This window comes from Fistularia commersonii, chromosome 29 (genome assembly GCF_037954325.1).
Source record: "Fistularia commersonii isolate RoL2024-O1a breed Wild chromosome 29, RoL_Fcom_v1.0, whole genome shotgun sequence".
NCBI classification, from domain to species: Eukaryota; Metazoa; Chordata; class Actinopteri; order Syngnathiformes; family Fistulariidae; genus Fistularia; species Fistularia commersonii.
The window spans coordinates 11,480,190-11,497,175 of NC_141312.1; the positions used below are offsets into that span (position 1 = coordinate 11,480,190).

General features: G+C 41.3%; 1 protein-coding gene across 3 annotated transcripts in view; it reads left to right on the plus strand.

Moving 5' to 3' along the window:
- The window catches only part of LOC147216996 (uncharacterized), a 41,031-nt gene that overhangs the window by 22,645 nt on the left and 1,400 nt on the right, over positions 1-16,986 (plus strand). For 2 of the 3 annotated variants that reach the window (XM_086176714.1, XM_086176715.1), the window contains exons 27-49: positions 447-518; positions 601-627; positions 718-753; positions 2,887-2,922; positions 3,030-3,146; positions 3,243-3,371; positions 8,332-8,412; positions 8,517-8,567; positions 8,681-8,743; positions 8,849-8,899; positions 9,077-9,094; positions 9,211-9,252; positions 9,463-9,525; positions 9,710-9,757; positions 10,463-10,579; positions 12,922-13,104; positions 13,188-13,277; positions 13,364-13,489; positions 13,582-13,713; positions 14,411-14,572; positions 14,651-14,797; positions 14,886-15,038; positions 16,813-16,959. In XM_086176714.1, coding sequence (XP_086032840.1) covers positions 447-518; positions 601-627; positions 718-753; positions 2,887-2,922; positions 3,030-3,146; positions 3,243-3,371; positions 8,332-8,412; positions 8,517-8,567; positions 8,681-8,743; positions 8,849-8,899; positions 9,077-9,094; positions 9,211-9,252; positions 9,463-9,525; positions 9,710-9,757; positions 10,463-10,579; positions 12,922-13,104; positions 13,188-13,277; positions 13,364-13,489; positions 13,582-13,713; positions 14,411-14,572; positions 14,651-14,797; positions 14,886-15,038; positions 16,813-16,959 — 2,091 coding nt within the window. The remainder of the gene's footprint in view (positions 1-446; positions 519-600; positions 628-717; positions 754-2,886; positions 2,923-3,029; positions 3,147-3,242; positions 3,372-8,331; positions 8,413-8,516; positions 8,568-8,680; positions 8,744-8,848; positions 8,900-9,076; positions 9,095-9,210; positions 9,253-9,462; positions 9,526-9,709; positions 9,758-10,462; positions 10,580-12,921; positions 13,105-13,187; positions 13,278-13,363; positions 13,490-13,581; positions 13,714-14,410; positions 14,573-14,650; positions 14,798-14,885; positions 15,039-16,812; positions 16,960-16,986) is intronic. The other variant, XM_086176716.1, reaches the window with a different exon arrangement.

The following is a 16,986-nucleotide window of genomic DNA, read 5'->3' on the forward strand; positions in this document are numbered from 1 at the left end:
AGCAAACTATTTGCTATGTGTTCCGTTTTGTGACTTTGATATAAAACGTTACATATTGCCAGAAGTTTCTGTGTATATCAGTCCAAAATGTTTGGAAAGAAGATTAAATTCAAGGTTGAGGAAACGTCCTGAGAAAATATGATTTAATATAGTCATAAAATATTCATACTTTTTTTACATTGATTTCTTTCTTTTTTTTATAATGATTATTTTTTGTGATAACATTTGTTTTAGTCTCAGTGATAACAGTCACATGTGTAAGATATATCTATAAAGATATAAAGATAATGGAGATATATTAAGTAAATATATATATATATATATATATATATATATATATTTTTTTTTTTTTTTTTCATACTTATTGACAGTGGCAACAAACAAAGAAAACTGAAGGAGCAGAGGGTATGAGGCATTTTGTTGAGGATTCTCTGTTGAAATTGCAGGTGATACTGGTTCAATGGGACTTCCTGGTGTCAGAGGACCACCTGGGCTTCCTGGAGATGTTGGTCTTCCAGGTAGCACACACTGTCACATTACAAGCATTCAATTGCACACAAATGACCGCAAACCTCATCACAATTGTTGTTTTTTTCACAGGTGCATCTGGGTCTCAAGGACCACCAGGCAAGATATAAGATCATTTGATATCGAAATTTTGCTGTAAAAAAAAAATCTCTTTATTTATATACAATAATCTTGCCCTTAATACCACAGGTATTCCTGGACTTCCAGGGCAGCCTGGAGGGAAAGGTAATGTTTCTCGTCCTTTGTGATGAAAAACAATATTCAGTATCATAATTGGTCATCATCTCAAAAGAAGCATTTTTTGTCCTCTTTCTGTTCCCATCTATGTTCAGAATCCGATTTTGAATTTTTATTACTGAGGATATAAAATTCCAATTTTATATCACACTCGAACAAAAAAGCAGCATAACAAAAGATAGGAACATTCAGTAACACCTTCGCTAAACTTCGCAGTTTAGAGAATGCTTGATGATGCACAGAGAAAAAGCACATAAAAAAACGTTATTATCTCTTACCTTTGCTTATAAATGAAGTCCATGCACCGCATAGCGATGCTGAGCGGTTTTCCTTTAGCTTAGCATTGTGGATGCCGATGTTGTGTCTTTGCTGTTCATTCAAAGCCAAATCTATCCTGGACATCCCAAATGTTTTTAGCGCGATTTGACTTTGAATGTGAGTGGCTGATCGTACATGTTTGATCGGCAAAAGTTGAGAAAAGAAAGCAGGAAAAGCAGAAAAAGCACTTTCTTACTGGACATCCACACAGCCAGCCTTTTTGTGTGTACCACTCCGTTTGAAAAGATCGAGTCTTCCATCTCCTAGTCTGAAGCAAGTCCGTTACTGCCGGCGTCGGTCTTCCCTTACTTATTATCTCTTGCTTCAACTGAAAGTCCAGTTTGGAAAATTCTTTCAGTTTAGCTATGTAATCCTCCATTTTGGACATAAAGCCAAGCAAAAGGAAAAATGATGGGGTCACCAGTGCCCCCTACCATGAGGCTCCGTTACCGCGTGCCTCACTTAGTCTGTCTTCGATGCCGCTTTACGATCGCTCGTCACGAGAAACACGTTACAGTTGTCGACGAAAAAAATTATACACATCAGCTTAAGTATGGAAATTTAGTTCATATATTAGTCCTTAATGTGTTTGAAAATTTTAATAGCGACATCCACAGAGACAGCAATACGGTCTCAGCCGCATAGCATGGCAGCGCAGTTAGCAAAATCATTGCGCAATCCAAAGTGGGCTCCGCTGGCTGCCGTGTCACCTCACGTCTCTTCTTCATATTTAAACGCTAAATGAGATTTTTTTTTTTCAGTGATTTTGAAAAACCATTCCAGAACCATTGTATTTATTTTTTCATTTTACATTTTTTTCTTTCCATAATGCCAGGTGAGGCCCAGCCTCACCTGCCTCTCCTGACTGCACGTCACTATTGTATAACCCAGATGAGCTACAGAAACAGGATCGGGTGAATAATTGTGTCCACACAGTGAGACATTGCACACTTTCATGCTGTACACAGCGACAGTCAGGCCCAGAAATATTTGTAAAATGACACAACCTTCATGATTTGGGCTCTGCATGCCTCCACATTGGATTTGAAATGAGACAACTACAGCGGAATTGAAGTCTAGACTTTAAGTTTAATTCAAGGGGTTGAACAAAAATATATGATTAAACATGTAGGAATTGTAGTGTTTTTATACAAACGCTCTTCATTTCAGGGGCTCAAAAGTAGTTAGACAAATGAGCATAACCCAAAGTACAATGTTACTTTTTAATATTTTGTGGAGAATCCTTCGGAGGCAATGACTCCCTGAAGTCTGGTGCCCATAGACATCACCAAATGCTGGGTTTCCTCCTTTGTGATGCTTTGCCATGCCTTTACTGCAGCAGTCTTCAGTTGTTGCTTGTTTTTGGGTCTTTCTTCCTTAAGTTTAGTCTTGAGCAAGTGAAATTCATGCCCAATTGGGTTGAGATCTAATGACTGACTCGGCCATTGCAGAATATTCCACTCCTTTGCTTTAAGAAAAACTCCTGGGTTGTTTTTGTAGTACGTTTTGGATCGTTGTCCATCTTTGCTGTGAAGCACCGTCCAATCAACTTTGCTGCATTTGGCTGAATCTGAGCAGAAAGTATATCCTTATATACTTCAGAATTCATCCGGCTGTATTTACAAAGTATTTCCCTGACAGAGTATCCTAATCTATTTCAGTTGTTTTTTATTCAATCCAATAACATGTTCTTCATTATGTTTATAATAGTTTAATAATAATAATAATAATGATATCAAATCAAACAACATTTGATGTATGTCTAATATCTGCTATGTCATTTGACATGCTGTTATCTTTCAGGTGAGATGGGACCACCTGGTAAAGTCATTGGTCCAGGTAAGAGGAGCATATAATTCCAGAGATCCAAATTTTGCATTACAATCTTGTGAGAAAATATATTTTGTTTTGTCTAAGATTTGTTTTATCTCTTATCTTGTTTCTAGCTGGTTCTGGTACAGTAGGCATTCCTGGACCACCTGGACCTACTGGACCTCCAGGCCCCACAGGAGCCCCTGGCTTGTCTGGTCCAATTGGCCCCTCAGGTGTTCCTGGTCAACCAGGTAAAACAAAAAGTTATAAAAATGAAAAATGCAAGGGCAGATTTGGTCAAAAGAATTTTGTTGTTCCTATATTGGTTTATTGATACATCCATTTAGGCTCTAAGGGGGAGCAAGGTGACAAGGGGGATAAAGGAGACAGGGGTGAGAGGGGACAACAAGGATACCCCGGAGAGCCAGGAATCAGTGTCACAAAATCAGAAATCCTCAGCGCCACCCAAAGTGGGGGTATGTATCCTGCTGTTTGTCTAACTCAGGGGTCGGCAACCTGTGCCTCCAAAGCGCATATGGCCCTTTGCTCCCTGTGGCTTTGGAGTATTTAATTTAAATTGATTTTATTCTGTTTTTTTTTTTAATTGCAATTCCTTCCTTCCTTCCTTCCTTCCTTCCTTCCTTCCTTCCTTCCTTCCTTCCTTCCTTCCTTCCTTCCTTCCTTCCTGTGTGGGTGTGTGGGAGGGAGTTGGCAATTAAAAGGACTTTTCTTGGCGATTTGGGACACTTTTCCACTGACATTTTTCATATATTTACCATGTTTTTTAGTAAATTTTCTGTCTGTAATTATTAAAGATTCAAAGTGTTTCTTGTCATATGTACTGTGTGGAAACATGTTTCCGCGTACAATGAAATTCTTACTTTGCTGTTCGCATTGCATTTGGCCAGCAAGCAATTGCAGAGCGTGCTAACATCTGCCACATAGGGCGCCATGTTGTGAATGAAATGAAAGAAAAGAGGGGAAGGAGAGGGGAAAAAAGCTAATCCAAACTAGGGGGGCGCAGTATGGGATTTGGAAAAAACACCTCAGCACATAAGAAGCCTACTAGGACATAACAACAGTACTCGAGACTTGCACATGTGGGAGAGAGGAAGGTGTGGGGGTAGAGATTGCCAGGTGTTGCAGCACAGAAACCTGGAGGCCATGCATGATGCCCAATAGAGGTGCTCGCACTCCGTATGCTGTTCTGCAACGAGCGGGGGAGGGGGTAAGAGCCAAGAAGCCGTTATTTCGTTTACACTAGTGATTGACTGAGTGATTTATTCAATTGTTTGAGATTGGAGGTGCATCCAGGCACTTCCCTGGAAGCACAGCTCACCAGAATCATGGCGTCTTCCGAGGCACCCTCTCCGTCTCTCCAGCGGGGAGTGTGGATAGTGCCACTGGACAGCCTGGTTGAGGGATTTCTACTTGCAGTCAGTGAGCAGGTAGTGTCCGTTTTTGTGGCCCCTGCCATGGGACTGGACTTTGTTGTCCCGGTGTGTTCATATTATCATTCAGGGAAAAACATCACAATGGCCAGGAACTAATCAAGCAAGAATGGTTTATTCAAAGTCAGGTAAATTCACTTATGAGACATCCCGGGCCAGAATGAATGTCACCCCACGAGGATTTTTCGGCTTCTCTAGACACCCGCTGAGACACGTCCAGTTGAATGTGTAGATGAAGAAGTTCTGGCCCTGATCCAAAGGATCAGGCTCATTTTATACCTCTTGATCAAAGGGTCGGAGGAAGTGCTGGTAATGACTTCCCCTGACTCCCCCGGTTTAACACTCTCTTGGAGTGCGGGCACCTGGGGTGCGGGGCGCTTCAATCCAAGCCGCTGGTCAGAGGAAATCCAGATGAACTTCCCCTGACCCCCCAGTTTTACACTCTCTTGGAATGTGAGCACCGGGGCTGTGTAAAACCGTGCTTTAAACGAAGTCGCGGTTCGGAAGAAGTCCTGATGAACTTCCTCCGACCCCCTGGCTCTGGTCGATTATCCACGGGGGGTGTCATTGGAAAAGCACGGGGTAGTGCATTCCTTGACATCACTTGATGGGGTCTCGCAGATACATTTTAACAGTCTTTGCAATTGATAGTGAAACAACGGTGTGAGGTTGGAGATTCTACAATTTGAGATAGGGGATTTCGCAAGTCCCTTTCTTGACGTGAGTATCCTTACGTCACACAAGGACTACAATCAAAACAGTAAATACAATGAATGCATGGAAACAGTGCATTACAATTATGACACAAAATCCTAGCAGTAGGACATGAAAACCTAACATATGCATCCAGTAGGGACGTGCGGTGAGGTTCATGGCTGGCGAGGCACTGACGTCATCAATCAGATTTATAAACATATGAACCCTACTGAGTAGCTTATTCACCATTTTATTCACAGCAGTTAACGTGTTTTGTTTAAAATATCATATCAGCATTCTTTACATATACAAACTGTAACATAGAAAAAAAGCACATTAAAAAAAACGTTATTATCTCTTACCTTTACTTATAAATGAAGTCCATGCACCGCTGAGTGGCGTTGAGTGGTTTTCCTTTACCTTAGCATTATGGATGCTGATGTTGAGTCTTTGTTGTTCATTCAAAGCAAAATCTATCCTGGACATCTCGAATGTTTTTAGCGCGATTTGACTTTGAATGTGTGTGGCCGATCGTTCATGTTTGATCGGCAGAAGTTGAGAAAAGAAAGCAGGAAAAGCAGAAAAAGCACTTTCTTACTGGACATCCACACAGCCAGCCTTTTTGTGTGTACCACTCCGTTTGAAAAGATCGAGTCTTCCGTCTCCTAGTCTGAAGCAAGTCCGTTACTGCCGGCGTCGGTCTTCCCTTACTTATTATCTGCTGCTTCGACTGAAAGTCCAGTTTAGAAAATTCTTTCAGTTTAGCTATGTAATCCTCCATTTTGGAAATAAAGCCAAGCAAGGGGAAAAAAGTAACTGGATGGCTGCACTTGACTTGCTAATTGTTTACAGTAGCTTGCTATTGCAAATTCTATTATTCTTTAGCCGAGTAGTAAAAAGGATCCCTGGGATCACCAGTGCCCCCTACCATGAGGCCCCGTCACTGTGTGCCTCGCTTAGTGCATCTTCGCTGCCGCTTTACGATCGCTCGGCATGAGAAACACGTTACAGTTGTTGATGAAAAAAATTATACACATCAGCTATAGTATGGTTATTTAGTTCATATATTAGTGCTTGAAGTGTTTGAAATTTTTAAGTGACATCCACAGAGACAGCAGTACGATCTCTGCCGCATAGCATGGCAGCACAGTTTTTGCGCAATCCATAGTGGGCTCCGCTGGCTGCTGCGTCACCACACAGCTCTTCTTATATTTAAACGCTAAATGAGATTTTTTTTTCAGCAATTTTGAAAAAAAACAACTAAAAATGGTGAAGTTAGGTTAGAAATAACTTTATAGTACAAATCACTGCTTCAATAGAACGATTCAAATTATTTTTTCATTTTACTTTTTTTTCTTTCTAAGATGCCAGGTGAGGCCCGGCCTAACCTGCCTCTACTGACTGCACGTCACTGGCATCCAGAGTGAATAAAGCTGTAGTAGCTTTCCTGAAAACCAAAAACTCAGGTCCACTAACTGTTGGCTAATGCCATGGTCATCGACGATACCTTTGTCCAGGTGTCTCCTTTGTCCACTCCTTTCTGGCGGATCACCGACTTTGGTTAACCACCATTCATTCCAACAAACTGTTAGAAAACAAACTAAGGAGGTTTGAAGAGATCGGGAGGGGCTTTAAAGTTGTGAGTCCGAGGTGCAGGGACTCTAGGCTGCAGCATCTGCAGTCCCTGAGGAGGCAGGTTTTTGTGTTTTTGGAGGTGCTGTCACAGACTCTGGTGGTCTTCTTATGAAGCAAGTTCAGAGATGTCTTTTACTTGGTTTATGCCTGCTCGGGGCAAATGAAATGCTTCAAGTGTGGGGATCTGGGCCACAAACGGGTTGCTTGCCCACACGCATCGCTCAAAACAAGACTGCATCCTCACTGGAAACACCAAGAGCAGGTGAGCTTCCAAGTGTTTTTGGATGCACAAATGGTAAAGCTACTGTAGATAAAGGTGAGCCAGGAAGCCAGTTAAGTGAGTACAGTACAAGAGCAGAGCAAACTGGCTTATCGCTGCAAAAGTGCTCCTGAAAAAGGAAAGACAGTTAGGTCTGGACAGACAACTTTTTTTAATGCAGCCAGGGATTCTCAATCAGACCCCTACTTCCTGAACGCTTTACGGGAATCTGGAACGCTACCTGAAACGCTTTGTGACTGATTATGGGCAGCGACCCTCCAGTGGAGGATTGTGCATAACACCATTGCCATGAACAGATACAGAGCACATTTTAAATCTGAGGTGACATGAGACTGATTTTTCTGTTCACATTCTGAAACGTTGCCTCGTTTATTGAATGCCCCAGGTTGCTGCCACTGTTTCATTTCTTGAAGGGTTTGTTTCTTGGTCTGTGGGCTATCATTACTTTCCATATGTTTATTTTTTGGTCCCGAGTACACAAAAGATAACAAGAGGGTATCAGTCATGTTACACTTTTTATCAGGCTCTGCCAAATTAGCCTTTGTCTGAGCAAGAAGAATATGGGTCCCAACAAAGGTCATGAGAATCCAGTAACAGTTTAAAAGTATTAATTAAGATTGCTTAAAAATGGAATTTGATTTATTTTTATCAATAGACGACCTTGGGATCTTTATTTGTACTTGGGTGGTTGGAGCCAATTTCTGGTCTGTAAACAACGACGAGCTGATGTTCTCATTTTAAGTTTATCGCCCTGCCACTTAAAACTGAGTATCTTCACCTTTTCCCCTTCAATGGTCTAATCCCAGCGTTTGAATAAAGGGATTTTTTAAAGTCAAACTCTTACTTTATTTATTATTGTTATTCTAACTAAGAAACATCTTTATTGTCACATTCAATTATACATAGAGCACAACATCAGCAAAATTTGATTACTGCGTTTAATCAATCATGGGTGAATCATGAGCAGGCAGGTAAGGAGAAATTACTCCAGGGGAGCAATTAGGGGTTCAGGATCTTGCTCAAAAACTCTTCAACTGGTTAGAAGGAGCACAGGAATTGAACCAGGAGTGTTCAGTTCCCAGGTTGGATGCTCTAAGCCCATAAGCCACGCCGTCCCTTGTAAAAATGTTAAGATCATGGTGATCTTGTAACATTAAAATAAAGTGTAATTTTTTTGTTATCTTTATATTTGATGTCAAATGTGGTTTTTGTTTGCTCCTGGTGTTTTATTTTCTGTGGGAAACTGGTCCATATGACTCTTTGAGCATTGAAGCTTGCAGACCCCTGGTATAACTGTATAATTTCACACCCAAGCTCTCTACTTTTGCCAGCTATAACGCACATATCCATTTCTATATTTTAATTTTAAATCAGGTCATTCTTCAACACATGTACTGCCAGGCCCACCAGGCCCTCCCGGGCCTCCTGGGCAGCCAGGAATACAAGGACCACCTGGTATGTTCAGAGCTATGTCAACCATACTAGGATATTTTACATGTGGTATGAATAGTTCATTTGATATAATAAATTGTTGCTTATTTTGCTTGTTTTTTGTTCAGGGCAGACAATACAAGGTCCCCCTGGAAGCAGAGGTCCACCTGGAGAGCCAGGTAAACTGAAATAACAAGATAGCTCTACAGTTAGATCACCTCGAAGTGTGAAGATTCAAGATAATTAAGTTTGTCAATTTTCATCCATCTCATATTAACCGAACAATTCTCAGGTATTGGAGCACCAGGAGCTCCAGGAGCAAAAGGAGAACCAGGCAACTTTGTTCCTACCTCAGGTTGGTTGCCAAGAAGATATTTAGGATTATAAATCTTGATACAAGTCATATTGTTTTCCAGATGTCATTGTTTGCTTTTGGCATTTTACTACTTTTTTGTCTCAGAAACCTTCTTTGCTGGACCACCAGGGCCTCCTGGACCCCCAGGCCCCCAGGGTAGGTTTAACAATTGGAGCAATGAAGTAACAACTAAGACTCATGTGTTAAATATTCTGGAAGATTTGTAACTTATATAACTAATGGACAAAATGGCAAATAATGGCAACATTTATTTTGAAGAACTTATTTTGCAGACTAAATGAAAATATTGACCCAATTATTTTTTCTCACCAGGTCCTCGAGGTTATGAAGGTGAGAGGTTAAATCGCCCTTTCATGACAACTTTGAATACTGCAGTGTTAGTGTCACAGCTTAAGTTTTTTAAAACAAACATGTTTTTCTTGTCCTAAAATAATTAATTTTTCCAGGTCATCCTGGGCTACCTGGAAGTCCAGGGGAAGCAGGTGTTGGTATGTTGTTGTTGCTGCTCCACCATTGTTATCTTATTTAGAAAGTAAAGCATGTTTTGACTGTTGTAAAATCATGCAAGGTTAAAAGTTGTTTCATCATACATTTTCAGTTTTGTGAGCTAAGTATTTACCCGACTTTCTATCAGTTGAAAGAGTCGTTAACTCTGGTTTAAATTGTTACTGTGATTATTTATTAATTTTCAACCTCAGGTTTTCCAGGTCAGCCTGGACTCAGGGGCCCCCCTGGACCTCAAGGACCACAAGGACCTGCAGGTAAACTCAGTTCTTTGCATTATCATTCAAGCCTTTTCAGACTGCTCTTTTCAAATGTCTTTTGTTCATGGTTTATAATAAAAATGGGAAACTTCAACTGAATATTGATTTGCAACAAGTGCCTTAAATAATGTCTTTTCCTTGTTTATAAATTAAGTAAATACATGGTCTGTTGTCCTCACAGGTGATACAAGGTTCAGCGGTCCATCCCATGGTTCTGAAATTTCCACTGGTAAGACTTTCCAGAATCTCCTGCCAGTTGTGAAAGTATTTCAATACAGATACCAATGTGATTGAAATTGTGATTTGGTTGTTGCTCTCGGAAGCCACAATATAGTCTCAGCTCACTTGGTTAAGCATGCAGCATATAAAATGATGAAAGCTATAACAGGTAGAGACATAACACTGAAGTTTCATTATAAAAGTCAATCCTGGATCCAAAGTCAAACAGCACTGATATTTAGCTCCTCTGGTCAGGCATGTTAATGTAGAGTTAGGTTGTTGCAGAACCAGAGAAAGAAGTGGTCACCAGACCACATCCTGTGTTCTTTAGAATGAAGGGTCAAGTTGTGTTATCAGCTACAAAAAAGCATTATTTGTTGTGAAAAAAATGGTCAAACTTTTGATTTGCTTAATGTTTTTTATAGTTGATTAATCCCTCGTGGAGAAATTTGTTCTCTCCATTTAACCCATCAGGGATGAACCATGAGCACTTGGCTGCCGTCAATCAGTGCCAGGGGACCAGTTAGGGGTTCAGTGTCTTGCTCAACAAGACTTTTACTGGCAGTTAGGGGTTCAGTGTCACTTCAACTGGCCAGGAGGAGCCAGGAATGTTCGGTTCCAAAGACAACTGCTCTACCTCCTGCACCACACCGCCGCTTGTATCTGTCTTTACCTGGTAATTATTTGTAGATGAGGGTAATCCTGGTCATTCCAGGTGTCTCAACAAGACGTGGGCCACCAGGACCTCCAGGACCTCCTGGTATACCTGGAAGAGATGGTACCTTATCTGGATCAGTGGACTTGGGACAGTACATTGCAGACTACATTCAGAGTGAGCTTTGGAATTATATACGTTTCAATTAATAAAATGTCCATTATACATGAATCCGAGGGGCACATGTGGACAATGTTTTGGTTACAGATCCTCATCTTGTGTCTGTAAAAAAAGAAAAATACTGAATGTCTTTTTGACCTCAAAAACACTTATCTGTCTTAAGGCAAATACTGCATCTGTAGTACTTTTTCTAGACATGAACCTATACTGTTGTTCACAAATGCGTCACCTCACCTACCCTCTCTTTCATTTTCATCACTCATCAACTCCTCAAAGTACACCATCCATGCTTGCATCACTCTTCTCGCATCTGTCATGTATTTCCCTCCTTCTCCTAAATCACCTGAACCTGCTGTACATCCTTTCTATCTCTGTTTTGCCTAGCTTTTATGAATCATTCTCTCCCCCCAACAAAGTATACAAGTCATGATATGCCCTATGTTTGGCCTTTGCTACATATACCTTTAAGACAGGAGGCAGAACTAGAGGTCGTAGAGATAAAGATGCTGAGGTTCTCTTTGGGAGTGATGAGGATGGATGGGATCTCGAATGAGTCTCAAAGGAACAGCACCTGTTAGACGTTTTGGAGAGAAGGTCAGAAGTCAGACTGAGATGGTTCAGTCATGTTCAGAGGAGGGATAGTGAATATATTGCTAGACGGATGCTGGAATTTGAGCTGCCTGGCAGGATGTCATAAGGAAGACCTAAGAGAACTTTTGTGGTCATAGTGAGAAAGGATATGAAGGTAGTTGTTGTGAGAGAGGAGGATACAGAGAATAGGGTTAGATGAAGAGGGTTGATTCGCTGTGGCAACCTATGAAGGGAAGAAGACTTAATGCTTGTTACATGTTGTCTGTCCAGCACCGACAACCAAAGCAAAGTCCTTGTAGTTGCAAAATTACTTGGCGAATATAGCTTTTCTGATTCACTACAGCCATTTCCATCCTTTTTGCGATGTCTATGATGATCTGTCCCTCTTTTCCTATACTAGATGCCAAACTTGCCCATCACTTCTTCATCTCCTTTTATTTCCTGCACTATTATGTCCACTGAGGTCTGCAGCAATTACAACTCTCACCTCTGGAAAAATTCTGCATCACTTCATCTAACTCACTCAGGAGTTTTTCCCTCTCCTCTAGCTCACAATTAATGATTAATCATTAATTAATGATTAATTATGATCTATGCACAATAGATGGGTGCAACAAACTGTATTAACAATACATACAGAATAAGCATTAGCTTGATAAAGTAAGCCAAGTAAGCACAGTAAGCCACTTTGTTCAAGTAAAGTGTAACAGGTAATGTGTAATGTTTTTTTTGGCTCTGTTTATAGCATTGACAGAAAAAAGGTTATTGTCTTGTTTGAACAAATCTACAAAGCAGAACCACTGTTTAGCAGTCTCACAGCTGTGGGAAAGAAGGAAGTGCATGTTCAGGGTGGGTTGGGTTGGGTCCTCCATGATACAGTTGGCCCTCTTTACTATCTGTTGATTAAGAGGGGCGTGGTGTTGGGGGCGCGACCCCAAACAGTCCACTGTGCAGCCTTAGCCACCCTGTGGAGAGCCGTCTTCTCTGCCACAGCGCAGCTGATGCACCACAGAGTGATGCAGGTGCAGAGAACACTCTCCACCACGATTTTTTTTAGAAAGATTGAGCCTCAAGTCCAACCCTCCTCAGTCTCCTGAGTATGTAGGGGTGCTATTGAGCCTTCTTGACCAGGTAGGAAGTGTAGTTACTCCAGGTGTGGTCCTCTCAGAGGTGAACCAGGTACCTGCAGCGATCACTTCCAGAGCTGTTCCTCCAATGTGCAAGGGGAAAGGGCTGATGACTTCCTCTCATGAAGTCCATAGTCATCTCCTTCTTTTCTTCGGAGTGATGCATTGGCTGTTTTATCTGCACCAGCACTCCAGGTGATCGCCTTCCTCTCTGCATTCAGATTCACCCCATCACTGCTTTATCCTCCCTGCAAACTTCACTATATGAGAGCTCGAATTCTCAGGGGAGCACTTCCTGGACAATTGGCCAGTACAACACAATTACAGCGACTGTGCCATAGAACATATTGTCAATAATTACCCGATAAATCTAGTTATAGAGAATTTTTTTAATTGAAATTGAGCAATACAATTGCATAAAATTTTCTAAAGCTTTTGTATCTATGTAAGTTAATCCAAAGAAATAACTTTTCTAAACCTGGCCTTGGATAACTGATTGGAAAATTAATGTACATTCTCCTTCAGATCTAGATTTTCTTCAAGAACCTACCATCAGTGCCAGTTAGTGTTAATTTTAGAGTTACATTGTTCCAAATGAGATAATGTTGTGTTGACTCACAGGAGGTGGCATGACGGACCATCTGGCACGGTCTCCTGGGCCTCCTGGGCCTCCTGGGCCTCCAGGTCTTCCCGGAGTTCCAGGGTCTCCAGGATCTCCAGGCTTTGGTGGACTCTCTGAGTCCTCATGGTCTTCAAATGAAGGGTTGGCTGATGTCGCCAACAGAGTCATCGCCTACATCCAGAGTACGATGAGCACTTGTAATGCTACATCTTAGTTTATACACACCAGTCATACTCACACTGCATTTACCATCATTTGGGTTCAGGTACAGGATACAGTGGCATTCCCGGCCCTCAAGGTCCACCAGGTCCCCCTGGCGTCATTAGTGTCAATGACATCATCAGCCTATTACAACGTAAAGCTTATTCAACGTTTTTTGAACTAATTATACAACTGAGTGTCAAGGAATGCACAATAACACTGCTCATAATTTGCATCCAGGAGAGGAGGTAAGAGGATATATCAGTGGCCCTCCTGGTCCAGCAGGACCCCCTGGAGCCCCAGGCCATGGCAGCCACACATTTGGCCTCCAGGAGGTGGCTGACCGTGTCCTGACTTTGATGAATGGTGAGTACTTAAGACAGGCATGCTAGTTACCTTTTAAAAAAAGAGCAACTGAAGAACATGATGCCGAACTGCAGGAACTTTTTTTTTTTCAGACAGGGGGATGACAGGTGCCCCGGGACCTCCTGGTCCTGAGGGTCCCCCTGGTCAAATCCAGAGGGTGGTTTCCTACATTGAGCATGGCAACAGAGATAAAGTAAATGCAGAACTACAGGATTATTTCAAGAGTAAGTCTGAAGGAAGGCATCACTGACGGCTTCGGTTTTTCTGAACCATCAACCAATGAATAGGCAAACACTTTTTTTATGGTTTAAACTTGTTTTTTGTTTTAATTACTGCTTGTTTTTGTTTATATCTGTAAAGTAAATGGTAACAGGCCAAGACGATGGTAATTAGATAGAATCTCTTGAGGAAACAGTAACACATCCATAGGATTTAATATTTTAACATCAAATTTGAACTTATGTTAAACCATAAAAAGGCTCACCTGAGTCTTTTAAAGACACATTTTTCACCATATAAAGTCAAAAGGCTTTAAGATTTAAACCAATAGAATAATTAAAATATAGGAAGAGGGATCTTTTATGAGACGATAGTTATAATCTTCATGATCATGACCTTCAGTCCCACTAACACCCTGGATGCAGGGTAAGTGTTAATCACCATCAAAATCATTTTATAATCTATATAATTAGAGCAAGAGTTAGTTAACTTTCTTTCAGTTTCCAGTTCCCTGAGCAAACTATTAAAAAAACATTTTTATCTTTATGCTAGCCTTCAACTAAAAAAAGTTCACAAAAAATAGTCATAATGAAAAGAATTGAGAAATAAAACAGTACGTTAATCATTTCAAAAATGTATTTCAAATTCATGACAATTATATTTCAAGTAACTTTTGACTATATAACTATAATTTAACTTTAGATGATGGAACCAGAGCAGCTATGTTTGGCATCCCTGGTCCACCTGGCCCTCCGGGACCCCCTGGAGACAAGGGAGATCCAGGTTTTCCTGGATCCACAGATTGGGACGTTGGCTCCAGAGGTTTCTCCAACATGGCTGTCAGAGTCAGTGACTACATCAAATGTAGGTCTCAGCAGATGCAGAAAGACAAATTGCAGAGCAATTGCTATAGTGACCGGACCCTTTTGCCCAACAACACAGCCCATGGCCTGCTCCATGACATGGGAAGCGACTCTGAGCGGGTGCTTCAAGGCCCTCCAGGACCTCCCGGACGTCCAGGAACTCCTGGTCATAGTCGATGGATGGGAACCCGGGAAAATGTAATGGACATTGTCCAGTACATGAAATGTGAGTTGTTATGAAATTTGTTGCTCTTTATGATCAAACAATTCCCATTAAGTATAAATGATTAACCTGCCCATGCACCCACCTACAGCTCAAGGTCTCTTGCACGACTCTGCCAGAGACCACAATCATGGCCGTGGGGTCCAAGGTCCCAGGGGACTACCTGGACCTCCTGGACCCCCAGGCAACACCCGATGGTTCACTTCCCAGGGAAACGCAACAGAGCTGGTGGAGTATATCAGATGTAAGTCGCTGTAATTATTAGCAACACAAATCAAAAATCTTTAGTGTAGTTAAAAACGTGAATATAAAAACTCTGAATGCATGAGACACATGTATTTATGAAATTTCCTCAAGTCATCTTAAACACCTAAATAACAAATATTTTGGAAAAAAAATCAATCAAAGCTTTATAATCAGCAAGAACTTTGCTGAAAAATAACAAGAATGTTAAAAACAATTCACAAAATTGTCCAAAGATCTGCAAGAATGCAATTTAAATCAGACTTAATTTTAAATGACAAAAGAACTTACCCGAAATTAATTAAGGGATTTATGGAGTTTTATTTCAATTGGGAGGGGGGGGGGGGGGGGGGGCAATTTCTAGACTTATGTCTATTTGATCAAAAAGGGGGGTTTCCAAAATTAATCATAGGCATTGCAAACTGTCACACTCCATGGGAAAAGCCAGGGTTCTATACAAGTCCAAATCGTCCAAGCAGCCTAATTACCCCGATACTTTGGGCACAGCTATTTGAATCAACTCAACAGGTAAAGAACACTAGCTTTCTGTAGTTGTTTCATGGACAATCATGGCTAACACAAGGACTTTACTTTGAAGACATGTGGCTACACATAAATCGGTAGGGTACTACGAACCCTTATCAAAATTACTTTAGGATCCAGAGGCCACAGTGCAAGCACAAGATGTCCCATGTTGTGAAAAAAATCTCAGAGGATGTGGTACGGAGTCAAAAGTGACACCTGTACTGGCTTCACTGATCGTGTAAGAGGTGAAAAAGAATCCAAGGATCACTACTGAGGCCATCTTGGAGAATCTGGGCCCTACTAGAGGCAATTTCTCAAGGCTGACTATCCAACAGACACTGCACACTAATGGGTTACATGGACGCATACCAAGGAGGATGCCACATCATCAGATAAGGGACTCAAAAACCTACTTGGTTCTTGTAAAAGCTGATCTGGACAAAAATAAAAAAGACTTCTGTTCTTCTGTTTTATGGTCAGATGAAACACAAATTTGTTTGGCCACAGTGATGAAGCCTTCATTTGGCTTGAAAAAGGAGCATTCCACCCCGAGAACCCCATTCCCACAGACTTTAGAGAAACTTGGCCTTGAGCACCATTGGACATTTAAGCATGACGATGACCAAAAAGCACAGAAATTGGTGAAGAAATGGTTAGCAGACAAAAACACTGACTTTTTGGAAAAAAACCCTTAACCTGAAGGAATAGGAACTCATCTCAAGACATGAATTGGTAAAAAATACCAATCGAGACATGCAAAAAGGCTGGTTTGCAATTATAGGAAGTGTTTGACTGCTGTAATAGACTTTTCCATTGATTATTGAGCTGGGTAGGAATCATTTTGGACACAGCACATTTGGTTCAAATGTAAATATATATAGTATTTTTTTTGTCCCCATAACATGGGTTTGACTGTATATATATATATATATATATATATATATTTTTTTTTTTTTAAATGTTCATATTTCATTAGTCTTGCACGGAGAAATTCCTCTTCTGCATTTTGTTGGCTGCCATCTATCAGCGCCAGGGGTTCAGTGTCTTGCTGAACAACACTTCTAATGGCTAGACAGAGCCGGGAATTGAGACAAAACGTTGGGTTCCAAGGACGCTCACTCTACTTCCTGTGCCCCGCCGCCCCCTATTTGTGAAGCCTCATCACTTCTCTTGCAGCTTATGGTGTTACTTGACATTTGGCATAACATTTCTTGCCAACACTTTCTCTTTGTGTTGGGTCTTCGTTGCAGCCCGGGGCCTGATCAACGACTTATGGAATCACTTTGAACGAGTCATCCAGGGGCCACCAGGCCCTCCCGGACCCCAAGGGCCTCCTGGGCACAGCAGACTGTTCGGCTCCCAAGCAAACATGACAGACTTAGTAGAATACATAAGAAGTAATACCCATTCTTGATTGCAGTCAG